The 27,085-nt window shown below is 46.9% G+C and overlaps 1 protein-coding gene and 3 non-coding genes across 4 annotated transcripts; all 4 read right to left on the reverse strand.

Annotated features, from left to right (window-relative positions):
• Positions 1–361: 361 nt before the first annotated feature.
• Positions 362–454, reverse strand: TRNAY-GUA (transfer RNA tyrosine (anticodon GUA)). Its single transcript has 2 exons — positions 418–454; positions 362–397 (listed from the first exon to the last, which is right to left on the reverse strand). It is a non-coding gene; the product is annotated as a tRNA-Tyr (tRNA).
• Positions 455–2,744: 2,290 nt separating this feature from the next.
• TRNAY-AUA (transfer RNA tyrosine (anticodon AUA)) lies at positions 2,745–2,837 on the reverse strand. The gene is made up of 2 exons: positions 2,801–2,837; positions 2,745–2,780 (listed from the first exon to the last, which is right to left on the reverse strand). It is a non-coding gene; the product is annotated as a tRNA-Tyr (tRNA).
• A 6,966-nt stretch (positions 2,838–9,803) lies between these two features.
• LOC142568134 (solute carrier family 22 member 7-like) lies at positions 9,804–11,781 on the reverse strand. The gene has a single exon (XM_075678203.1). It carries the CDS (start codon positions 11,771–11,773, stop codon positions 9,920–9,922), a length of 1,854 nt encoding a protein of 617 aa, XP_075534318.1. The 5' UTR covers positions 11,774–11,781; the 3' UTR covers positions 9,804–9,919.
• Positions 11,782–20,503: 8,722 nt separating this feature from the next.
• TRNAY-GUA (transfer RNA tyrosine (anticodon GUA)) lies at positions 20,504–20,596 on the reverse strand. The gene is made up of 2 exons: positions 20,560–20,596; positions 20,504–20,539 (listed from the first exon to the last, which is right to left on the reverse strand). It is a non-coding gene; the product is annotated as a tRNA-Tyr (tRNA).
• Positions 20,597–27,085: the final 6,489 nt, after the last annotated feature.

A 27,085-nucleotide genomic window follows, 5' to 3' on the forward strand; every position in this document is an offset into this window, starting at 1 on the left:
CTCGTGCTTCCCAGCCCAACACCATAGCCGCTAAGCAACCACGGCGGGTCATTAGGGTTGTTTATGTTATGTTCACTGAAAGAAAAATGCCTCTCCCAGCGATATCCAGTTACCGTTTTCCCCCATCAGCCGACTGCATTCCATGTCCTTGCAATGTTATAAACTTCAATACAATATCCTCTGTCGTCTACGGTTGTGCTTTCTTTTACTTGGCGCCAATTCGGTTACATATATAACAGCCAACGGATTTTCTGGTCAGAGTGCCTGCGTTTGTTGGGCAAAAATATATGTGATTTTGATTGATTCACAAGGTTAAACAAAAGTCTGCAAGATTATCAAGAAAGAATTAAAGGGCAGTTCGTCCGTCGAGCCGGATTCGAACCAGCGACCTATGGATGTCCGCTTCGGATGAAGCCTCTACAGTCCACCGCTCTACCAACTGAGCTATCGACGGCACGGTATCAGCGCCTCTACCGGCTTGTTTGGACTGCACAACAACGTGACCGAGTAACGGGCTAATTGAGGCCTGCCACGTGGAACGCAGTGCGACGGTGCCTCTTGAGTCGCAGCGTTTGTCCTTGAGGATAAAAGAGCGATTACGCGCCTTCTACGCTACTTTCTTCCTTTGTAATCGAGGCTGTTGTCGCTAACTGCAAAGTCCACACGACTAGACATAGTATAATCGCGAGTGTTGGCTGAGTTGCTTCTACGAGTGCCTCATATACTCATTATAGATGATTGACCAACAATATAGGATGACTCTTGAATACAATTAGTCGAATCTAAAAAGGAACACTAGTGAGAAATTTTGAATATATCGAAAGAAGAGAATGAATCTAAAGAAAATCAAGCATTTAGCAAGGAAGTCGTCCAGATTTATTTATGAACCTCACAACATCTGCAACGACATCCGTAAGATGTTGTCCTAGAGAGGAGGCTGGGAAATATAGAATATCGAGAAAGGCTAGATTCGATCCAGCACCGTGAAATTGTCCTTCTGAAGTATGTTCTCTTAATCCAGAGAAACGGCGGCATCACAAGAAGTTTTCTATCGTCTCATCCTCACTGCAATAAGAAGGAAGGCGCTAGATCAGATCAATGCAGATAATAGATTAATGTAGATATTCGAGAGATGAATTTGGTAAATACGCGGCAGTGTTGATTACTGTCTTCTACTTCCACCGCCTCTTCTAATCCTTCAATGAACAACGCTAAATTTAAAAAAAAACATTAAAATGATAATTTGTAGAAGTGGATTTATCGGGACTTCAAATTTTCTTAATTCATCTTTTTCTTATGGTAATTCCTTCTTTTTCTTATGTATAACCTTTAAAATAAGAAAATTTCTTCCAGTGTATAAGCTTACAGGAGGAAGGGCCTGTGTGGCAGTTTTCTGCACAAGCAGCACAGAATTTTGTGCACGCTTTGAAGAGATTGCATAAAACGTGATGTAATCCATTTCATCAGTCGCCGTTGTAGCTAGTCTGCGTAAAGCGGGTTCTAATAGTTACATGGAATTTTTATTTATACGCTATATGTGACGTGAAAACTCAGGCGAATAAAAAAAAAACGATTGTTTGGGGGCACTCGAGCAACGTAGACTCAATAAAGTGGAACTCTAACTGCGAAAAACAAGGTAAAAAAAGAACGTGATACAAGATTTTCCTGCCCGCATTCCGTTAAGAGAAGCACCACCGGGGGGTGCTTCTCACTTCCGACGTGTGATTCACAAATCTTTTGCATATTTTCGGCTTAATAGGCTTCATTAGGTGAGAAAACAAATAAATAGTTATTGTTTATTTTACGCGGTGCCAATGACATCTTTTTGACGTTATAAAGTTTAGTTAATTTCCACGTGCTTAGATATTTTCATGGAGGAAGCGTTGCCAAAAGGACACGAGGTTAAGTTCTTTTCTTTCGCATTGAAAAGACAGTAATTCCTTATCGACTGGCACTTAACTAAACCCAGCGGACGCTTGCAAAATCCATGACGTCAAAGGGAGATGTGGCAAGAATTTTAATGTGGCAGAGCCACCTGGCCTCCGTTTCGGCATCCTTCCTGATTATCAAGCCTCAGTTATTGACTTGGCTTGACTTGGAATAGCTAGCTTCAGAGTAATTTTTGACCAGCTCACACTGGCTTTTAATTCTGTGCCGCATTTATCCCCGCACTGGAAAATGGAGACGCTTGGTTGGATGGAGACGTGACTTGTAGATACTGCATCTACACACACGCAGCTTGCCTGCGTCAATTTGCACTGCGTAGAGAAATTTAGCGGAATCCTCACGAAGGGCAGGATATGAATTTAATAAAAATACTCGTTGAACAGCGCAGCTTCTTTTCAGCCGATGCGGGTTTGCTGGGGATTCGGTTGATTGCTGCGACATGTGTTACGCAATGTATTACGCCGGACGTAATGATTAAAAGCAAGACGACCGCTGTAATTTAATTCTGCGTTGTTAGTGCACACCAGTACCTGCAAATATTGCCGGACGGTGATAAAGAACGAATTATACAACATGGTCCAACTGGTTGACGCTAAGAGTAAGGATGGTAATATTAAACCACCGTTCTTGCTCTACCTTCCTACTCGCATGTGTCAGAAATTATTATTTAAGAGACAACTGCATTTCTGCTCAGAGCGCCTGCGTTTGTTCTCCGAAAATGTGTTTGATTTTGATTGTTACATTAAACAGAAGCCTACAAGAATATTAGGTTCGAAAAAGCAAACAAAAATATTCATTCCGTCGAGCCGCATTCGAACCAACAGCCTATGGATGTCCGCTTCGGATGAAACCTCTATAGTCCACCGCTCTACCAATTGAGCTATCGACGGCACGGCGTGGTATCGTCTACCGGCTTGTCTGGACTGCTCCACCGCCCGAGATGTTATTCTTCTTGCATGGTATTTATTGGAGTAGGATTCAACCCGACATTCGTCCCGTTCTGCATAGTCAGGGAATGGAGGGCACAATGAAAGTCACACACAGAAAAGGCAGCGTTCATACTGTGAGTAGAAAGGTTGATTTCACTTTAAAAGGGTGGTGAGTAAGCACCTCACCAGAATGGGGTACCAGTCCGGTCGTATATCGAGACCATCATAAACATGTTTTAGGTGTAGTGTCATTCGTGTAAAATGTACCCTTCTAAGTACCACCTATTCAGCGTTTCGGTCCATTATTCGCGTTTTCCACAAGCTGAACATTGGCACGAGAAAAAACATATCGAAAGGTGCACTATTATCAAAGGTCGGCAGCAGGTATCGCACAGTATGAGCGTTAATCTCAAAATCCTTTTGTAAAGTCCGTTGGAGGGCATCCAAAACAGGATGGCATCAATGCAGCTAATAAAACAATGTTCAATTGTATCTAGCACATCACAAAGGCGACAGGTAACAGGAGAGACAAAGATACCCTTTTTCTGTAGCCAAGTTTTTACTGGTATGGTTTCACTATGAAGTTTATAAAAGAATGTTTTGCAGCAAGAGCATAAATGTGGCATGGCGCGTATGCCGCAGGGCGAAGGTGTCTCTTGAGTCGCAGTGTTTGCCTTTGAGTAGAAAATAGCGATTGCGCCCTTTCTATGCATCTTTTTTTGCAATCGAGTGTGCTGTCGCGAACTGGGAAGCCCGCGTGAGAAACTCGTTCATGCACAGAAATTATTTTTTGCGAGTAAATCTTAATTTTATTCAAAATATGGTAAACAAGCGGGTAGAAAAATGCTGTTCTCGCAACGAAAGAATCTTTTTTTTTTTTACTTTTTAGTGGGAGTGAGTGGTCACCTGGGTTGACCAGGATGCACAAAGGGTGTAGCAGACACTTTACGAGGAGGCCTGCAAAACAGACCCTGTTTTCTAGCAAGTACAATTCACGTTACACAGCTCTCGCGCATCCATGTGCTCCTCGAAAGTTGGGGTCTTGTTCTGCAGACAGCATTCCCGCGCAGAATGCACTTTTCCGGCTAGTCCTTACAAGAAAGCATACTTATTGTAGTGTCTACATGAGGCTTTGATTTTATTGTCTGGGTCACCTCGGTGACTGAGCCACAGGAAAGAACGCATTCCACCAAAGCAGTACACGTGTACAATTTTCACCAGTGCGGAACATGGGTATCTGTCTGAAAGGCGAACATCTGGGTCAAGGACACCTTCAGGTAATTGGTGACGATGTCACGACGAATTGCCATCTGTTTTTTCTGATTGGCAAATTACCCGCCACTATATGATAAACGGTTCAATGTGGTGAATTTTGTAGGAGGCACTCGATCCAGCGACGTATGGATGTCCGCTTTGGATGGCATTGCTGTAGTTCACCACTCTACCAACTGAATTATTCGGAATTTTTTTTTCTTTCATGGTACTTACTACAGTAGCATGTAACGCAATAAAACATTCACCAATTGTTCACAGCCACAGAATGGCGGGCGCAATGAAAGTAACACACACAGAAAACGCATTGTTCAAGCTTTAGGACGAACTGCTGGTTCCGCTTTGAAAGCGGTGGTAAGCGCCTCACGCAAATGGGGTACCAGTCCTGTTTAACATCACATTTACCGCAAACATGTTTTCACGGCACAGCCACGAGAATGAGATTCACCCTTGAATGGAGAAACGGTGCGGCGTTGCCGGTCTTTCATTCGCGCTTTCCACAAACTGTGCCTTCCCATGAGAAATAAAAAAAGCAGTAAAAACGTTCGTTATCATCAGAGGTCGGCAGCAGGTATCGCAAACCATATGGGCTCATTTAAAAGTTTTGCTGTACAGTCGGTTGAAGGACCTCCAAAAACAGGACGGCATCCTTAACTTAAGCATCAACGGGACGGCGGCGCAATGTATGGGTGTTCGTCCGCATGACACAGACGGCCGCAATGGGGCCTAGTCCCGAGACAATTGAGGCATGCCACGCGGAACGCAGTGCGAAGGCGTCTCTGCGTGACAGTGTTGTCCTTGAGTCCCCTGACTGAGTTGTCCTTCATTGAGTCAGCGATGAGCGCTTGATGATGATGACGTCCTTGATGCGTTTGGCGCATATTCACTCACGGGGATTGTCCAAGACTCGATCAGATTTTACAGACGTGTCAAGGTAATAAGTTTCAAAATCTATAACATTGATGAATAAGTTTTAGCGAGGAAAGTTCGAAACTATTCAGCAGACAGTGCAAAATTGCGAACATCCCTTCCTTCTCCTCTTTCAATTCCCTTCACCCTTCCCCCAATGCGGTGTAGCCTACCGGGTTCATCCTGGTTAACCTCCGTGCAATTTCCCTGATAACTTCTCTCTCCCTTGTCTTCCTTTCTAATTGAGGCTGCTGCCGCGAACAGCGAAGTCCACATGATTGAACGAGATAGAAACGCCAAGCGGGTCGCTTAGTTTTCTTCGGCGAGTGGCTCATACCCACGATGCGGACTGGCCAACAATCGGGTGAGTTGGGAAAATAATTAGTCGAATCTGCAAACAACCACTAGTGAGAAATTTTGAATATATATAGAAACATAGAAGGAAGTCAGATAAGAATCTAAAATTTATTAGGAAGGTGGTCCCGATTAATTTATAACTCTCACAATAGCTGCGACAACATCCGTATGACAGTGTCGTGGGGAGGTAGTTTCCAAATACAGAATATCGATAATGACTAGGTCCAATAAAAATAATGTGGAATTGTCTTTATACGGTGTTTTCTTAATGGGCAGAAATGGCGGCAAGCATGACAAGAGGAAGTGTTCTACCGTTTCCTCCTCACCACATTATGCACACTAGTAGGAGGGCGCCAGGCAAATTCATGGTATGGTATTGTATGAAGAACATTATTTAGGTCCTCAGGGATAAGTCTGGGATGCAAAAAACAGTTTAATGCAGGTATTCGACAGCGTAATTTGGTAAACACAAGATAGGTTTGATTACCATCGTATTTTTATACCGCGTCTTTTAAATCTGCAGTGAATAAGGCGAAATTAAAAAGCATTAAGTGGTAATTTTTAGGGCGGAGGTTTCTCAACTTCAAAGTTTTATCATTCCTTTTTTCCTAAGGCCATTACCGTTTCAGACCTCATTTGATCCTCGCTGAGGATGACCTTTAGTCTATTTGCCATCAACTAACTTCACGTACTTTTTGGTTTGTCGGTTCGTATCGAACCTCTTTCACGTCAACTTGGTCCTTGCTCTTCTCTCTTTTCTAAAGGAAGAGTAGCAGGCCAGGGATCAAGCAATTCCGTTCGGCCTCTCTGCTTTCCTCAGATTAAAAATAATATGTGGACGTTCAGCGAAGCTGTTAAGAACCACCACTACAACTGCTGAGGGGTGTATGCAATGTCTCATTGCTTCAGAGTCAAAGGGCAGCACTTTCAAAAATTACATTTCGAACGATGGACCTAGGTTCTACAAGCTTTCTTTAGCAACGTCCATGGGGTGTTTCCTTTAATTAGCCAACGCATTTATGACAACCTTGCCAGCACTAAGTGCTGCATTACAGCGGTGTTTTGGTCCTGACCAATAGAGAAATAAAATGAAGCGCCAAGTGCCAACGTTAGCTAGACGCTTGTTATGAACATATCTGCTACGTTTGGCTGGTTGTGCGCCGTCCCCACAATTTATCCTGACATACAATACGTCACGCCTCCCGTTGGGCAGGTCACTGCTCACTACTTTATGTTATCCCGCTTATGAAAAACTGCGCGGGCAACGAATGCGGATTGTTGGGATGGTGGATACCCACCCGGCGTTGATTAAATGGTAGGAGTCCCAGCTGAACGTGCCATTAGCCAGACGTACAAGGCGACCAAGTAGAGATGACGACGTTGCGTTGCAAAAATTGGAACGTTTTAGTTAGAACAAGGTGAAGGCTTCACATGACAGGAAATATTAAGAGGCGTCGCGGGGCTGTTTAAATAACCCAGAAGGGAGAATAAAATGAAAGCAGTCATCGGACCTCGGGCGGGTGGGTGCTATTAGCTTGAGGAGACGAACCGCTGTCTTGGTTCTTGAAGATCTCCGAGGCGACACGTGAAAAGGCAACATGTTTTGGCCCTTCCCCTCCCCCAGGTTGAGGACAGCGTTGTTCAGCGTAGCACGCTTCTGTTCACCGCAGAAAAAGCAACTGACGTCAGCAGCGCTTCATCAAACGTGGCCGCTGTATACCACTATGTTTGAATGAGGGGCGCAATCTTCCGTTTTCCCCAGAGCTCAAACTTTTACCCATTCTTCGTGGCCCGAAAGGGGCGTACTCTACTGCCGTCTCGTTTTCACCGCCTGATTGCCACCCCCAAAGTGAACTTGTCGACAGGTAACCCGTTCTTCCTGGCGAAGGAACACTCGATGGCTGTTTCGCAGATGGGCGAGGCATTTACTTCAGCGTTGAAGAACCACACAACACGACACACAAAACGAAATGGACCCACATCCTATGGAAACCCATGCCCCAGTTGGAGCTGGCAGGGCTACCGCCAGGTCACTCCTGAATTCGCGAGACACAAGTCACGTGGCACAATGAATCGGCGCTTTCAGAATGGCGAGTCGCGGCACGAACAATGCGGTGGGAAAGTCTCACTCGTGGAAGGGAAAGATATAAATCACCACGTAAGACGCAAACGCGTACTTCCGTGCGGCTAGTCCCTCCAGGATTACCTTGCAGCGTCGTACAATTTTAACGTCACCGGTGTTATCGCGTTAATGGCTAAAGCACGCTTGTATCCGATGGCCGCCACTTATTCGAGTGAAGAAATACCACGGATTCACCAAAGCAGAGCCTCCAGCGGCTGCTCGCAGCAAAGGCTTCGCTCTGTCCACATATTCACGCGTCGATCTCGCCACTCTCGTAGTATTTTCTAGAACATTCTAGCACAGGCGGCGCAGAAACGCGAAACAGCGCGTCAAGGATGAGTGTGGCATCTAAAACTTCGGACACCACGAAGTTCTCGAACAAGAACCCGTGCATCTAAGAGGGCAACGGACGGGTGCGTTTCTCTGCACACTTCCGTAATTTCTTCGATAACAGCAGGCGGTAGAGTGTCACGGCTGTTTCACAAATCGATTTCATCAACTGCCTCGGACCACCTGCGTCGCCTCCTCCTCAGTTACTGACCGCATTTTGTTATGACGGAAATGACGTCACACGCAGAGGGGTGAGGACGGCGAAGTGGATTCGACGATCCTGAGTTATACGTATAAGGGGACATTGCACTAGCGCGTAAAAAATGACACGGACAGGAACATGAAAAAAGGCACACCGAAACGATTCCCGAAGAAGGGGGTAAAACTCCTAAATAGCAAGCAGCCCGCATCAAATCAGTGGTAAGGGCTTACCCTAGGTATTTGTGTTGCATCGCCGTGCGATGGGTTGCGCTTGACGCTGGCGGTTTGGCGGCATGTCGAAGGCGAACGACGATTCATGGCTGTCGAGCTGATGGGAATCGGAGCTGTCACTGTTCGACAGCTCCGAAAAACTGGTGCGGCTGACATTGTCACCCGAAGACTTTGTGGCAATGGTCGGGCACGGTCACGAATCGGCTGAGCGTCTCTGCCCTTCGCCCTTTTCGTTGACTACCATTTACGTCACACGAAGGGGTGTGCTCGACTGCTCGGCCAGATGTAAATGTCGTTCCGCTGTTTTGCTTATTTCAAATAATTCCGAATTTGCTGATAAATTCCACTATCTGATACGTCATACGTGACAGGAGGGTCTCAGGAACATGACATTGCCGTTACTCAGTTGTAGTAAAAATAAAATCGCCGGAGTTGCCCTCAAAAGAGCGTTTGACGTCGAACGTGTACTGCAACTCGGTACCATGAGACGACGAGCCTTCAGCGGAGAAAGGCTGCTCATGACCCAGAAAACGGGTTAGAAGCCAAAGAAAACGATCCGCGCATAAATAAATATATAAATAACTAATTACATTATTAATAAATAAATAAATAAATTAAATAAAGCAGCTCATAGCTTGGTATAAGGCGGTGCGACTGTCTCGAAGGAAAATTTAACAAAAGTTCCAGTTCAATCGCTGTATTCAAAATGTTGGCCATAGTAGTCAGCGTACTGGTTACAAAGGCAAATGGGGCAATAAAACGTGCATTATTTATGTACCGTGATGCAACAATACTTGCAGGCAGGAACATTGTTCATTGTTCATTGGAGCAGAATCATTGTTCCATGGTTGTTAAAAGCGACCGGTGGAGAAAATGGTTAATACGCTTACCCTTCTTAAACAACACGCGGTTGCGTGCGGACTTTGCATTTGATTCGTGGTTTTATTACCTTCGAAAGCGCCTGGCGACAAACATGAGCTTCGCTCCTTCTTCACTGTCTCTCATTGCATGGGTCCGTGCACAACAGTTTCACATTTAAGTTAGTAGGGGAACTCTGGCGCGGCGCTCGTCCGACCACAGTGCAAATCAGTTTGGACTGTAGTCTTCAATTTCAACTTACATGCGTAGGCCGAGGAACAAAGTGGCCTCTATCGGGGGAATCCCTACTCCAGGTAATATTGGGCAGTGGAGTGCGCATATATATTATACGTGCGTGTGGTCAATAAAGCACATATGCATGCCTTTATGTATATATTCGCAATGGCAAAATATGATGCTTCTTTTTTCCACTCTATACGCGCAGCCTGGACATCTGAGGTAAGTTGGAGTAGTCTCGCGGTCAAGCGCACTCATAAACTTTCAAAGAGCCAATGTTTATCTATCAAAGTGATGAAAATTATATTTCCCAGGTAAGAAAAGAACGCGCACGAAACACACAAGGATACTGTGTGAAGGCAACACAGATAGGAGGTTAGAACATAAGAAAGTTCCTTTTTATGGGGGGCTGAGTGCAAAAGAACATTTAAAAGCATAATTATAGCATACGAATCCAAGAAGCGACTTTTCGATGTCGCCAACACGACACCGTGCCCAGTCACTTGATACTGAGCTTCCGGTGGCTTCATTCGAGCGTTCGCTCGGTTTGATATCGACGAGACACGTTAAAACTTCCAGGAGTTTTGCTGCAACCACTCCTCCCACTCTTCCTGCTGGATGACTTGGAGCTCTCCTGGCTTCCGGTCTTGGACTTCTTGCGTACCATCCTCTGTTCGAGGGTTCGTTTCATGTGATCCATGGACATCCTGGTGGAGTCTGATGCGCGCCTGGCCACGCTTCGTGCTTCTTCCACAACTGTCGTTCGTGGCAGGACGCGAATGACGAGAAGGGAGACGAAGAGGAAAAGTCCCGCAACGGCGAATACCACGTCTTCGTGTCCGGCTGGCTTCAGGACAAGGGTCATTGCCGCGCACATGGCCGCGATACGCCCGAAGGCGAATGCCCAGCATGCGACACCGGCGCGCACTGCCGATGGAAAGAGTTCCAGGACGTAGGTGAAACAGTGTACAAAGATTACGTTTGAGACGCCCTTGGAGAGGACGAGTAAGGCCTTGCTGATCATGACGAATCCAGCGCCCACCGCCACACTCAGCGCGCATTGTATGAAGCCCGTCAACAGGAAGCAGAAGCTGAGCACTCTGACGAGGGCGACGCCGGTCATTAGGAAGTGCATCCCCGCGTACGTCGCCATTGTGACGACAACCGTGAGGAACGGGATCCAAAGTTCGTTATACTGCGCCGTCGAGAAGGCATCGAGGTAAAAAACAAAAGATATGGAGAAGCAAACGGCAAACATGGCCAACGCTCGACGCCGGAAGGAGCGATAGTCGACCAAGTCTTCCGTATCCGCACCTTCGCGACTTGCGTGGTTCTTGATCTGTTCTCTCAGCTTCTCCACGAGACAGGCCGTGACAGGAAGTGGGACATTGTTGGTTTCAGCAGCCTCCATCATGAGTGCTTCGGCCGCGTCCAGTCTTCCTTTCGCGACGAGCCAACGTGGCGACTCTCGGGCAACAGACAAAGCCGGGAGCAGGAGAGCCGTCGGGGCCAGGAACATGACCTGCTTCAGACGCCAGTCGATGACCATGGGTTTGATGACGACATTCCAAACCTCACATAACGTCAGGCCCAGAGCCGCCAGGAGGAGCACTTGCTGCGGCCTGTGCGCGTGCGTCATCACCTCGAACGGTATGAGGCAGGTAAAAATCGTGTGTACCGCAACAATGGCCCCGGTAAGGAAGCGCACCACAGCGTAGCGGACGTAAGTTGTCGCCGCGAAGGTGCACACCGTGAAGGTGACTACCGCTGTGGCGGAGGACAGTAGCATGAGTCTTCTGCCGACGTAGTCGACGAAGGCTCCGGTAAGGATAAGGGAAACTGCGGCGCCGGCGTTTTGCAGGGCGACAAGGGTGGCCGGCAGCAAACGTTGGTCGCACACCATGTTCCAAGAGCTCACCGCACTGGCCTCGGCCGATCTAACGTCGTAGTCCCACTCTTCACAGGGCACGTCGCGTGGGTCGCTGGTGTTTTGGAAACATCGGCTGTGCCACTCGTCGGCCCCGGTTAGAACAGCGCCGATCTTGTGAGGCTCAGCGGAATCGCCGTGTTCAGCGGGTGGCTTGCAGCGTTCGTAAATGCGGCAGCGGCTGAAGCGTCCATCGGCCTCGATCGGTATGGCAATATTCTTCCAATCGGCTGCAGAGATGTTGAAACCGGCGAGTGGCTTGCACCAATGGTCGACGTCACCAGTGATAAGGGAAATCACCACGGTTTGGCAATTAGCCGAGAAGACTCCTAGAAGAATGAGGACGAGCATCCTCTTCTGGAAAGGGCCATGACCAAACGCTTCCTCGCAGTCAAACGATTCGCTTGTTCGGAGATCGGCGCCGGCCAGTCGTTGGGGGAGAAGGACGTCCATCGCCCAGTTCTCAGGTGTCGCTCTTCGGCGTTGGTAGTCCTGAACAGTATTGGAATAGAAGATTTTCACTAAACGCCAGCTGAGTGGACCTGCCGAAAAGAAGGCTTCTTCTTCTTCTTCATCAGCGCATGCACTTTACACCCTGTCACAGTGTCGCGCGCTTTTGCACGGCGTTGGCATCTCCGTTTACAACTTCGCGAAAAAAAATTTGTCCATTTCACTTTATCCTTTAATAATTAGATTACCATATTTATCCTAGTGACCTGTCCTATTAGTCTGGTGGGCTGCTATCGAAGAACTATACCATGATTGTCTGAAAAAGAAATACCCGTTGGAACTCCTTTCATGATTAATGCAAACAATCATGCGAATAGCACTGAAGCAATTTGTAGCGACACGCGGTCTTGTCTAATTTTTCCCTTCTATGTAGTCGATTCGCTCAATTTTCTGGTAAGGACATCTTCACGTTTCTGTTGCTCAACGATCCACACTGAATGAGCGCTATTGCCCCATTCATTACACTACTTTCTTGACACTCGACTGTTATTGACGCTGGCTTTTCCGCTTCTCTGTAGCTTACTTTTAAAATTTTACGCTGGCGATAAGTAACCCCTTGGCTCTTCTTTTGCTTGTCTATCCGGGAACCCTCACAGTGGCGCATACCCATTCTGGGGGACGTTCGCATACTTAGTTTCACATTTGCATTTGCACATACCGAATGGGCGAAGCGAAATATTCTGGCACATACCCAGTGACACATGCTCAGTTGCACATATTCAGGGGCCCAAGTTGTCTATTCTTGCACATGCCTATTCATACCCATTGGCACATACGAAATGGCCTAAGTGGTCTACTGGCAAATTACCTATTCGGAGACAGAACGAAATCACACACATACCCAGCAACCAAGAGGGATGAGGGAACATTCCTAATGTGAGATAGCAGAGAAGACGGTCGGTAAAGCTTTGACTGGGGCCTCCTACTCTGCGCAGGGAAAAGTGGGAAAAGGAAAGAACATGTTGACGTAATTCATGTTGATCCAGGCAGATATGCTGGATCAGTACGTCTGCCGTATGATCGGAGAGAGAGAAAGAGAGAGCGATTAATGGAAGCTGAAGTTGGTAGGCCTGCTGTACTGCATTGAGATTTACTGCACTAAAATTGGCCTTAAAGATGAGTTGTTGCTACGTCCATTAGACATTTCATCCCGCACTGAAGGTCTGGTAGTGGAAGACAATGCGACATCAGCGCTTACTTTCAGGCATTAGTAGCACCGGCCGCCGACGACTGGAGCCACCTTCCTGTCTTCGTCGCTGTCATCAGCTACGCCGAAAACTTTCGAGTTGTTTGCCAATGACTACGTATTAACTCACCACTCCTCTCTATCGTGCCTCCGGGCCTTCAGAATATTCAAATAAATAAATGAACCAATGAATAAAAGAACGAATAAATATAAAAGAAAAAAGAGGGGAATGGAATACATTCAGGTTTCAATAAGGAAAGAATGAAGGCAGTGCGGTATTTCGTGCAAGTTTAATGATGATTTCAATCGTTTAATTCCGTCGACCTCGCTTTTGCGAAGTGTCGCAGAGTTTCTTGAATTGTTTAAGTGGTCTTGTGCTCGTATTCCAAGGCAGACTCGTGATAAGAAGGAGTCAGCCGGGTAGGGGGAGCTGAAGTGGGTGAGCGTCAGCAAAATTTAACGCTAACCTTCCTCCTTCTCACCCATAGATTGGATGGCCGCGCGAGTCTAAGGTATCGCACCGTGCGAGAATGACGTTTTGAGGTGTCGACTTGTGCGGAGCGGCAAGAGCACACACACGTCCAATGCGTCTGAAGCGTTTTAGGTGAAAAGCCGTTTCAAAGTGACACTCGGTGACCGGCTCGGCGGCCTAGTGGCTACATATGGTAGTCGTTGTGCTGTTGAGAAAGAGGTCGCGAGTTCCACTCGGGTCTGCAACGGAACTGTTTGCGAGGGGGTGGAATGCGAAAACGCTCGTGTACCGAAAAGTAGGTGCACGAAAACCCAGCAAGTGACTGTTATTCTCCTGTCCATCACTACGCGTATACACGTAGCCCGTTTGATGCTTTTGGCTGCAATCAATCAATCAATCAATCAATCAATCAGTATTCGTTGGGAAACTTACGAATCGGAAGAAGATTTGTGGCCGCACGAATGAAGCCTCCTTTTCGCTGCATGGACTTGCGCGCAAATGCTTGCGAATTTCTTCATAGGTGAGTAAGCTTCGTCCGGTCCGCATCTCTCACTGACATCTGTCGCCCGTAAAAGTGATTCGAATATAGCACGTCATTCCAGTGCGAACCGGATGCCTCCGGAAGTCTCCGGTCTCTGCGCTCGACGTAGTTTTAGGGGGAAAAGCGGTACGGAGTGAAAAGCCGTTACGTTACCGCTATTACTTGTCGGCGGTGTAGCTCAGATGGTAGAGCGCTCGCTCGCTTAGCACGCGACAGGTGCTGTGATCGATACCCGGTACGTGCAATGATTTTTTTTCTAATTCTGAGAGAAATTGGCTTAGTCGGTTAAAATGCAATGAAACGTCCAAGGATATACTGCCACAAAATTTTGATGGCATAGCGTTAATGGCCCATGTTTCAGAAAATCCGCTGTCGGCGTCGGCGGCGTTGTCTGTGAGAGAAAAATACTCTCAAACCACGCAGGTCCTCCGCGTGGCGCATAGGCGCTACTGAACTGATTGATTATCTCTGAGTAAAATGCGTCAGAAAATTAGTAAAGTACGACTTACACGCTACGTACTGACATGATAGCGTCGGATTTTCATTAGAGTATACGAGAGAAATTAATATTGTTACATGGAAACGCATACACAAACCCCTTTTTACAGCAGCCGTTTCCGATTTCGCGCGGCTGTGCACTACTTCCGGGGTCGGCCCACGCAACAGGGCGTGTTTCTACCAGAAGGCTCGACGTTAAAATACGTTAAAAAATGACGTTAAACGGATCTCTTGCAAAGGTGCAACATGGCAACACCACCTGGCCTCAGTAGCGGCATCTTTTCTGTCTTATCAAGCCTCACCGGCCGATTAGGCTTTACTTTGTAGCACTGGAGCAGAAAGGTTCAGACCAGTTTTTAGGCCTGCTCCGAGAGCGGTTTATTCCGCGCCGTGTTTATCTCCGCATTACAAAAAGGAGACGCTCGGACCACCGGAGTAATTGCCTGTTGATATTGCCTGTATTTGCACGCAGACTGCCTCTATAAAGTTGCATTGCCTACGGAAATTTCCCACGTTAGTGGGTACGAACACGTTAGGAAATAAAGTAATAAAATTGCTTTTTTAAGGACACACTGAGGAACCTTGAAGAATTTACACAGCACGCTGCCGATTCATACAACGTGGGCTACGCTAAGTAATACGCTGGAGGTAATGAATAAAAGCAAGACGACCACTGCAATTTCAATTTTCTGCGTGGATACATGGGTGGCGTTAGTCGACTACGCCTTACAAATATTGCACAGTGCTAAACTGAGACTATATACATCGAAAAAAAATTGGAAGAGACTTAAGCTTCGCCTTCAAGAGTGGAACGCGATAGCATATAAATATCTCCGACTGATTCTCACGCTTCCCGGAACAGGCGCGCATGTGACAGCAAAGTTTACCGGGAAACCCTGGTGGGGAACGCAACGCATAAAGGCGAGCTTTCTGGCAGAAACGCGGTCTTTTGCGTGGGCCAATCTTCGCTTATTGTTTCCGCACTTTTAATATTTCAGACTGAGAACATTTAACATAATAGGCATGCGCTGTCGGTACATTGTTTCATGACATTTGTTCAGTGAATCTAGTTAGCAAAATTCAGAGGAATGACAACGTAACAACTTTGCAACGAAGGCAAGGTGCAGACGGTAATATTAAGCCGTAACTGCTGCTCCGCCTTCCTTCTCGCATATGTTGGAAATTCTCCCTTAATACTTTTAAGCAGGGAATGGCGCAGCAGTTTTATGGAAGGTTTTCGCAGAGATCCCCCCCACATGCCTGCAATCTAAAATTAGTTTCAACACGGCTTGAATGCGCTACCACATGCAACAATACGCTAGCCCTATCCTGAAGGCCTGCATTCCTGAACCTGGCAAAGTTTAACGCTAGAACATTATCTCGTTAGGCGATTCAAGCAGTGCTATTGGAGGAATTAGCGGGCATTAAATGGTAAATAATAGGGCTCAGTGAGGTTAGGAGGACAAATGAAGCACATACAGTGCTAAAAAGCGGGCATGTCCTCTGCTACCACGGCTTAGCGGAGAGACGAGAACTAGGAGTCGAATTTTTGAATAATAAGGATATAGCTGGTAACATACAGGAATTCTATAGCACTAATGAGAGGGTAGCAGATCTTGTTATGAAAGTTATTGAGAAGTACAAATTGAAGGTCGTACAGGTCTACGCGACTACATCAAGTCAAGATGACCAGGAAGTCGAAAGTTTCTATGAAGATGTGGAATCGGCGATGGGTAAAGTACTGATGGGTTCACCTACTCACCTACGGGGCAGAAACCTGGAGGCTTACGAACAGGGTTCTACTTAAATTGAGGACGACGCAACGAGATATGGTAAGAAGAATGATGGGTGTAACTTTAAGGGACAAGAAGAAAGCAGATTGAGTGAGGGCACAAACACGAGTTAATGACATCTAAGTTGAAATCAAGAAAAATGAATGGGCATGGGCAGGGCATGTAATGCGGAGGGAAGATAACCGAGCAGTCATTAATGGTTACGCACTGGATTCCAAGAGAAGGGAAGCGTACCATGGGGCGGCCCGACGTGAGGTGGGCAAATGAGATTAAGAAGTTTGCAGGTACACCTTGCCCACAATTAGCACATGACCGGGGTACTTGGAGAAGTATGGGAGAGGCCTTTGTCCTGCAGGGGGTGTAGCCAGGCTGGGGATGATGATGATCCTGAAGGCGGCGCACTAGGTGATAATTGTAGTGCACGGCACTCACGGTCAAGGAGTTGATGTGCACTCAACGAACCGCAATCGAGCTAATTCGGTTGTGAAAATATACGCTCGTCATACTTCGTCGCAGAAGTGTGTAAAAAACGTTATGCGGATCCCCCGTATCCTTGCACTCTGTGGATGCGAATCTTTTTTTTTACCTGGACATTTAAAATAAACTTTGTGGTTTTACCTGCCAAAACCTCAACGTGATTATGAGGCAAGTTGTTGTGGGGGGCTCATGATTTATTCTGACCAGCCTTGTATTCAGGATTTATCCTGACAGTTCTTGTATTTCGCTACCATCCAAATGCGGCCGCCGTGGGCGCAATGTGATGGCCTGGACACTTGCATTCATGCTGAATGGTTGACGCTATGTGACGTTAGAATGACGTATATACTCTAAGTTATGCAGAAGCGATGATTTTTTCCCTTTATATGCATGTTGATGGCTATGCCTGTGATGACTTTGCTCGTGTCGAAGAAATGAGCGAGGATGAGTGAGGTTAATTATCATGCTGTTTGAAAAAAGTGAACGATTGTCACTCCTTAATTGACATTCAATGACCTATTCTTACTCCGTACAAAGGCATCGTAAAACGTCCTTAACTGTCTCGCTGCACAATGCAAACGCCATTTCTGGAGAATTAACCGGCGCCACATGGGTTGCGGTTTTTCTCCAAGCTCCTTGCCGCTGTAAACGTATGACGTCAGAGAGGTTCTTCGTGGATCGCCTCTTCACAACTCAGCTATTCGTAATGCCACCCCCTCTTCCCTTTGCTCAGCTGTGTATGCTCTACGAGAACACCAAAGTCAATCACGGAGTAAGTTAGCAAGTAGGTTAGCATGCTTCAGCTTAACGACTGCAACGCGATATCATTATACGACTATCGACCCACCCAAGGCCCCGAATATATTTCACCCAGGATTTGCTAGCGTTGCAGATTGCTTTAGAGGTGTTTATGTTATGTTCACTGAAAGAAAAAGCCTTTCCGCGATATCCAGTTACTGATTTCCATGTCCATGATATGTTATGAACTTCGTTGCTGTGTCATCCTCTGCAGTTTACGGTTGTCTTTCCTTTTTCTTAGCGCCAATTTGGTTTAACCCTTTGTATCCTAGGTGCCACAAACGTGGCAGTGTTATTTTAATTTTTTTCGAGGTAGAAAATATGCTTTAGGAACCCCGTGCTCCTAGCTTCCACGAACGCGGCAGCTGGTGCTTGCACTCGCTGTCAGTAGATGGCGCCACGGGGACCGCACAACAGCATTTTGAGCATCGAAAACATGGACTCCACGTGCAGCCGGCCAAGGCGTTAAGTGTGCGTTATTTTTCTGTTGTGGTAACCTGAACTCTGATAATGTAATATTGAAAACACTGACAGCAGTTTTGCGGAAGTCTAGCGAATATACTTACGCAGTTTCACGTTGCTACGACTGCTCCTTGTCGAGCATTTCACTTCGTTCAGCTTAGATACACATTTGTGGCAGACAGGAAGCTGGGGTCCGTCCTTCCAGAGAAATGCATGAACGAGCATGATTTCATTGAGCGCTTATGTCAGAGTATTTGCGGCACCGAATTTAATTTCCATCAAGTGAACCTTCATACTCGTTGTCTAGCAGCGACTTGTGCTAGTGTATTGATTTTGAAGAACGTTTTTTTTATATGCAGGCAGCGCTTGACTGACAAAGAAATTCAAGCAATTCTTTTTGAATACCCTAGTGGAAGTGAGGACGAAAACTTGGAGGGGTCGGATTGCGATGAAGAATACACGCCGCTGGAGAGAACAGTGCAGAATGTCAGCGAAAGCTCTTCAGACAGTGAAGACGTGCAAGTCACATCAACCAAAAACAAGAAGCAAACAGAAATTTGGCACTGGGTGAAAAAGGACATCAATATCAATAGGGGAGAGGAAGAAAGTGTTTTGAAGCCTGCGGACGGTTTAGAAAGAGTGAAGCGCCCCTTGAGCATGTTCCTGAAACTCGTTGACTCTGACCTCATTGAGTTCCTCACTTTCGAAACGAACAGATTCAGCACCCAAGAAAATCGCACGCGAATCCTTCCGGTGTCAGTCCTCGAGATGCGCACGTTTACTGGCATTGTCCTTTACATGTCTGTTGTTGACCTTCCTTTTACAAGGATGTACTGGTCAGCGAACACTCGTCAAGCGGATATCGGCGACTGCATGACAAGAAACAGGTTCGACGAAATCATGTCCCTATTTCATGCAGGGAACAATGATGAAGCGCGGGAAAAAGGAGAAGAAGGCTATGACTTTTTGCATAAGGTGCGACATGTGCTTACGAGCTTAAATAACACATTTTCATAAGCTGCCAAACTTGAAACTTGCGTTGCTGTAGATGAAATGGTTATCCCTTTCAAGGGCAGACATTCTCTGAAAGTTTATATGAAGAGTAAGCCTAAAAAATGGGGCTACAAAGCTTGGGCCCTGGCAGGCCGGTCTGGATACGTATATCGGCTTTACATGTATGGTGACAACCTAATCGAAGACCCCCCAAACACCACGGCAGACGTAGGCGAAAGTGGGAAGGTCGTTTTGCGACTCACTCATGATTGCCCTCCGGGAACAGAAGTATTTTTCGACAACTTCTTCGCTTCCATCGAGCTTTTAAATGGAATGAAAATGAGAGGACTTGGAGACTGCCACCATCAGAAAAACAAGATGGGGAACTGCCCTCTAAAAACTGAAAAGGAATTGAAAAAAGCAGAGAGAGGATCACTCGACTTCTGCTCAGAAAAGAGCACAGGAATTGTCATCTGTGCCTGGAACGACAACCGCACAGTGACAGCTGCATCAAACATCCACAGCATTGAACCTTTTGATACATGCAGGCGCTACGACAGAAAGACCAAGACTTATGTGGATGTGCAGAGGCCCAACATCATTAGGGTGTACAACAAGAGCATGGGTGGAGTAGACAAAGCAGATATGCTTCTGTCATTTTACAGAAATGACTTGAAAACAAAGAAGTGGTACAAAAGGATATGCTTTCACCTTATCGATCTTGGGGTTGTGAACGCTTTTCTGCTTTACCGCGAAGCGAAATCGGCAGATATGCAGCTGGTTGACTTTAAGTTCCGGGTGGCACTTGGATTGATGCGCTCACTCGAGGGCATGCCCGAATTGAACCGGGATGGTGATGATCCTGTGCCTGCGAGTGTTGTGTCACCATCTAGTTCATTGAAGGCATCAGGCTCAGCAGCTGTAGTTGTTTCAAAGAGAGCCCATCATGTTGAACATTCTGTGCGGCACGACAATGTTGGCCATTGGCCAGTGAAAGTGGCGCAAAAAAAAACGCCCCCATGTGCAAGTTAAGCTCATGCACCAGGCGCACAAGGTTCTTTTGTAAAAAGTGTTCTGTGTATTTGTGCGTTGATGCACAAAAAATCAACTGCTTTGAGAAATTTCATGCATCCTAAATTTTCGGGGAATGTCTACCCCCCACTCCTAGCTGCAACGTTTGTGGCGTAATAAAATTTCCTATAAAATGAAGAGGAATCGTTTTAACTTTTTTCACGTGTCTTTCCATGAACATGAACTCTTTAAAAATATAGATTTCAGCAATGTTCACCTCGTGAGACACCTGTGGGATATAAAGGGTTAATATGTAACAGCCAACTGCATTTCTGCTCAAAGCGCTTGCGTTTGTTGGACCAAAATATATGTTTGATTGTGATGGTGACATAACGTTAAACAGAAGTCCGCAAGACTTACTAAGAGAAAAAAAAACATTCAGTCCGTCGAGCCGGATTCGAACCAGCGACCTACGGATGCCCGCTTCGGATAAAACGTCTACAGTCCACCGCTCTACCAACTGAGCTATCGACAGCACGATGTCGGCACGCCTACCGGCTTGTCTGGACTGCTGAACAACGTGTCCGAGTAACGGGATAATTTAGGCCTGGCCCATGGAACGCAGCGCGAAGGTTTCTCTTGAGTCGCAGCGTTTGTCATTGCGTAGAAAGTAGCGATTGCGCACTTTCTATGCGTCTGTGTTTTTTCGTAATCGAGCCTGGTGTCGCCAACTACGAAGCCCGCATGATTAACTCTTTTCTGCGTAGAAATTTATTTTTGAGACTAAATCTTAATTTTATTCAAAATATGGCGAACGAGCTGGTAGAAAAATGCTGTTCTCACAACGAAAACCCCCCTTTTTTTTACCTTTCAGTGTGACTGAGTGAGGAGGTGACCTGGGTTGGCCAGGATGCGGTAAAGCTGTAGTAGACACTTTACGCGTAGGCCTGCGAAACAGACCCTGTTTTCTAGCTAGCACAAGTTCACGTCACACATCTCTCGCGCATCCATGCAGTCCTCGAAGACTGGGGTCTTGTTCGGCAGACCGCATACCCCCGTAGAATGTACCTTTCCGGCTGGTGCTTACAAGGAAGTGTACCTGTTGTGGTGTCTACTTGAGGCTCTGATTTTATTAGCTGGGCCACCTCGGTGACAGAGCCACCGAAAAGAACACATTTCACCAAAGCAGTAGGCGTGTACAATTATCACCAGTGCGGAACATGGGTATCTGTCTGAAAGACGAACATCTGGGTCAAGGACAGCTTCAGGAAATTGGTGACGATGTCACTGTCAATTGCGATCTCCTTCTTCTGATTGGAAAATTACCCGCCACTATATGATAAACGGTTCAACGTGGAGATTTTTGTAGGAGACACTTGATGCAGCAACGTATGGATGTCCGGTTTGGATGACATTGCTGCAGTTCACCACTCTACAAACTGAGCTATTCGGATGTTTTTTTCTTTCATGGTACTTATCACAGTAACATGTAGCCCAGAAAAACATTCACTAATTGTTCACAGCCACAGAATGTCCCTTGCCCAGTGCAGTGTAGCCTGCCGGGTGCATCCTGGTTAACCTCCGTGCATTTTCCTGATGACTTCTATGGTACAGATTCATTTGGTACAAATGAACAGATTCACTTTTAACTAGGCCGAGTCGCAGTTATGCTTCAGTTCATTTCTAGTTCTTCCGGCCCTCTTTCTACTTGTCCCAACTATGGCTTAAACAACGCAGCAATTCTTGTGCTTATTATTGCGGTCCGTGAAAGCGCCCGTCCTTGTGTTGCTCCTTTTCTTTGTCCTTGTTTGTTTTGCGCGCAAAAAGTTCTTTAAAAATGAATCTATTCCAACTAGGCTGACTCGCAGTTATGCTTCTTGCCCATTCTTTGTGGCCCGAAAGGGGCGTCCTCTATTTCCGTCTCGCTTTCACCGCCTAATTGTCACCCCCAAAATGAACTTGTTGACAGGCAGCCCGTTATTCCTGGCGATGGTACACTCGATATGTGTTTCGCAGGTGCGCGAGGCATTTACTTCAGCGTTGAACAACCACGCAACATGTCACACAAAACAAGGTGGACGCACGTCTCGTGGAAACCCGTACCGCAGTTGGAGCTGGCAGGGCTGGCGTCAGGTCGCTCGTGAATTCGCGAGACACGAATCAGGTGCCACAATGAATCGGCGCTTTCAGAATGGTGAGTCGCAACACGACCAATGCGGTGGGAAAGTTGTCCGCGTAGAAAGGAAAGATATAAATCTTGACATATGAGACACAAGCGCATACTTTCGCGTGGCTAGTCGCTCCAGGATTATTTCACAGTTTCGCACAATTTAACATCACCGGTGTTATCGCGTTAGTGGCTAAATCACACATGTATCAGATGCCCGCCGCTTTTTCGAAGGGAGAAAGCCCACGGTTTCACCAAAGCAGAGCCTACGGCGGGTGTTCGCGGCAAAGGCTTCACGCTCTGTCCACGTATTCGAGGACCGATTTTGCCACTGTCCCAGTATTTTCTAGTACATTCTAGCACAGGTGGCGAAGAAACGCGAAACAGCGCCAAGGGGAGCGTGGCATCTAAAACTTCAGACACCAAGAAGCTCTCGAACAAGAGCCCTTGCGTCCAAAAGGTCAACGGACGGGTGCGTTTCCCTGCACACTTCCGTAATTTCTTCAAGAACAGCAGGCTGGAGATTGTCACGGATGTTTACAAAATAGATTTCGTTAATCGCCTCGGACCTGCCTTGGCTTCTCCTCAGTTATTGGCCAGATTCAGTTACGAGGGAAATTATGGCACGGGCAGATGGGAAACGACGGCTTCGTGGATACCACGATCCTGATCCATAGCCAGTGTTTGGCGTGAGGAATTGAGGCGAAACAGTGCGCTCTACAGATCGACATACACGTGCGGAAAGAAGCGTTCCAAGACGTCTCATAATGAGTGCTGTAAAACGATTCCCGGAGAAGGGGTGAAACACCTAAAATAGCAAGTAACCCGTATCAAATCAGCGGTGAGGGTTTACCCTAGGTCTTTGTGTTGCATTGCGGTGCGGTACGTTGCGCTTGCTGCTGGCGGTCTGACGGAATGTCGAAGGCGAACGTCGATTCATGGCTATTGAGTCGATCGAAATCGGAGCTGTCACTGTTCGACAGTTCCGAAAAGCTGGCGCGGCTGACATTGTCACCCCAACAATTTGTGGCCATGGTCCGGCACGGTCACGAATCGGCTGAGAGTCTGCCCTTCGCCGTTTTCGTTGACTGGCATTTACGTCACACGAAGTGGTTTACTCGACTGCTCTGCCAGATGTAAATTTTGTTGCTGCGCCGTTTCGCTTATTTAAAGGTACTTTCAAATTTGCCGATAAATTCCACTATCGGATATGCCATACGTGACAGGAAGGTCTCAGAAACGTGAAATTGTTGTTACCCTGCTGTAGTAAAAAGAAAATCGCTGGAGTTGCCCAGGGCACGGCACGGCACCTGGCCTGCGGACAGCATGGCTCACCCGGTTCTGCTGATTGTGCAGGTTGGTCCTTAATGTACTGATTGTTCCTACAGAAGTGGCAAAAAATTTTGGTGATCCTGCTGTAGCCCTCACAGGCTTTGTTGCATTTTTATTGACTGTTGGTCCATGATGTTGCTATTAGTGTCAGGAGACATAGAAGAAAATCCCGGGGCTCAATCGGCCGAGCTGCTGCAAACAACTATATAGAATCAGGCGGCGACTGATTGCCGTCTATCCTCAAAAAGCGAGAACGTCGTGCAGTTAAACGCAAAAACAGATTGACTGACTGAATTTCTTGTCATGATGCAGGAAATGAACAAGAAAAGGAAATGAACAAGAAAACTGGGCATCTTGAGGCTATAGTTCGGCACAAGGCTGAAAACTTGATCGAGTATGAAAACCGCAGCCAGCGCAACAACCTGTTGGTTTTTGGAATCTCGGAGGAAAGCGGTGACTCAGAGGCGAACTTGAGGGCAGCTGCCGTTGATGAACTGTTTCATGAAAAACTGGGGGTTCAAGTTAAAACTGCAGAAATAATTCATCGCATTGGTAAAAAAAACAGTAACCGATAGAGACCAGTTATTATGAAGTGTTATGATACCAGAGAAAAGGAGCAGGTACTGAAGAACTGCAAAAGACTTAAAGGAAAATCAGTTTGTACCAGCAATGATTATGCAAAGGAAACAGTAGATGTGCGATGAAAGTTGTGGGCGAGTGCTTCAGCCGAAAGGGCGAAGGGCGTGAAGGTATTTTTGAACGACGACAAGCTCACGTTTTCTTCTAACTCACCGAGATAAGAACAAGCACAGCGCACAAACGACAGCTGACACGCGTGATGACTCTGGTCCCTCAGGCAGTCCCAGCGATTATCCGTGTACTTCAACCGATTCATAGCTTCGAATCTTGTCACTGAATGCACGCAGTATTGTTAATAAGGTAACTTAGAATACGTGTTGCTGACGGAGACCCCTCATGTGCTAGTGGTAAGCGAAACATGGCTGAACACCAATGTACCTAGTCACTGTATAGTGCCACCAAACTACCGAATGTTTAGATGGGGTAGAGACACTCGCGGTGGAGGCGTTGAGATTATTGTTAAACAGCACTATGATGTTGTAATGATTGAATGTACTATCGCTGAGACAGTGGGGTGAAAATATACTTACGCGAACACTGTATATCTTCTTGGAGCAGTATATAGGCCACCTGCCGCTGCACCCGTGTTTTTGGATGAGCTGAATGATTTCATATGCAATCATTTGGATCATAACACAAAACTAATAATGACAGGGAACTTTAATCTACTTAATATCGTTATGTAAGAAGACGCAGATGAAAAGCGATATACAAGTATATTTACAACGTAATACGCCGCACTTTGCCAAGAGGCAACAGCCCGCGCTAGCCTCCAATCGTCGTCGTCGCCTTCTTACTGCTTGCCTCTTCGTCATTGGAAATACTATTCCGCAGCACTATACCCCGGCGGCAAAACCGCCGTCCCCGAGCGACTAAAGGCCAGACTCAGAAACAGTGTAGTAGGCCTTGAGCCTACTGACGTGCACGAGATCACTAGACGCCAGAGTAGATGACGAGGTTGAGCCCACAGGAGCAATTTCGTATATCACAGGAGTCACCTGGCGCAGCACGCGGTAGGGCCCTGCGTATCGCGAAAGGAGCTTTTCTGAAAGTCAGACGTGATGAGAGGGCGAGCACAGGAGCACGAGCGCACCAGGCGAAAACTGTACGTCACGATGGCGGGCGTTTTACTGACGCTGCTGAGTGGTTTGCGAGTCGGTCAGTCGAGCACGGGCAAGCTGGTGTGCATGGTCGGCGAGGGCGAAGGCGTCGCGCGCATACTCGCTTGTTGAGATCGCAGCAAGAGGAAGTGCCGTGTCAATGGGCAAGGTCGGTTCGCGACCGTAGAGTAAATAAAATGGAGAAAATCCGGCGGGGTCGTGCAGGGAAGAATTATAAGCAAATGTGACGTAAGGAAGGCCAATGTCCCAGTCGTGGTGTTCCTTGGAAACGTGCTTGGAGAGCATATCCGTAAGAGTACGGTTTAACCGCTCTGTCAGGCCATTGGTTTGAGGATGGTATGAAGTAGTCAGCTTGTGTTGAGTGGAGCAGGAACGCACAATGTCGGCGATAACTTTTGAGAGGAAGTTACGACCACGGTGAGTAAGCAGCTGTCGCGGGGCGCCATGAAGTAAGATAATGTCACGCAAGAGAAAGTTCACGACGTCAGTGGCGCAACTGGTAGGGAGAGCCCGAGTGATAGTATATCGGGTGGCGTAATCAGTTGCGAAGGCTACCCATTTGTTCCCAGAGGATGACGTGGGAAAGGGGCCGAGGAGGTCTAATCCAACACGAAAGAACGGTTCCACAGGGACGGTGATCGGCTGGAGATGACCGGCAGGCAGCACTTGAGGTGTTTTCCGACGCTGGCAGGTATCGCAGGCAGCAACATGGCGTCGGTCGGAGCGAGCAAGATCGGGCCAATAGAAGCGGCGGCGGACGCGGTCGTACGTGCGGGTTACCCCAAGGTGTCCTGCAGTGGGTGCGTCATGCATCCCAAAGAACACAGTCTGTCGTAGATGTTTTGGCACGACAAGAAGAAGATCAGATCCGTCAGGGAGGAAGTTCCATCGGTACAGAATGCCGCCCTGGAAAACATATCGGCGAACGGATGCGTCGGCAGGTGTAGAGCGCAGATGCTCGATGAGTGCTCGCCGCGATAGGTCTCGGTACTGCTATATTTACAACGTAATACGCCACACTTGGCCAAGAGGCAACAACCCACGCTAGCCTCTAATCGTCGTCGTCGTCTTCTTACGGCTCGCCTCTTCGTCATTGGAAATACTATTCCGTAGCAATATTAACCGGGACAGTTTACTACCTAGGCACGTAGAAATTTCTAGTAGCTAAAAGCTGCTTCAAATGATGATCTCGCAGAATCTAAAGGAAATCGGGAAATAAAACATGAGGGCAACGCATGAAACTCGGTCATTGTTGGACTTGGTGTTTCTTTCGAATAAAATAGGTGTCTATACAGTGTCTGTGGAAGATGGTCTGTCAGATCATAATATGGTTCTTGTGCACATACTGTCTAGCACAAGCACTCGTTTCCAGCCGTTTATAGCGGTGCAAGTTAAGGACTATGGTCGGGAAGACTACACATCCATTCTCGATTTCTTACAATTGGTATTTAACCGGTTTGAACTTGTCTGCGATTGTGAATTGGTTGACGAACCATGGCTAGCGCCTCAAAAAAAAATCATAAGAGATTGCGTTGTTAGTTTCCTCCCAACTCGACTAAATAATATAAAACTACGGAACCCTTGGATTATTCGACGTATCATTCAGTATAAACGCAAAATAAAGCGCTTACGCAAAAGGGAAGGTATCTCCGCTGAGGTGTCGAAATTGCGAAGGGAATTGAAAATAGCGCTGAAGGAATCAAAAGAGCGGTTCATTAACCAAACACTAAATACCTTTATGAAAATATCACCTAAAAATTTCTGG

This window comes from Dermacentor variabilis, unplaced genomic scaffold (assembly GCF_050947875.1).
Source record: "Dermacentor variabilis isolate Ectoservices unplaced genomic scaffold, ASM5094787v1 scaffold_17, whole genome shotgun sequence".
In the NCBI taxonomy this organism is placed as follows: Eukaryota; Metazoa; Arthropoda; class Arachnida; order Ixodida; family Ixodidae; genus Dermacentor; species Dermacentor variabilis.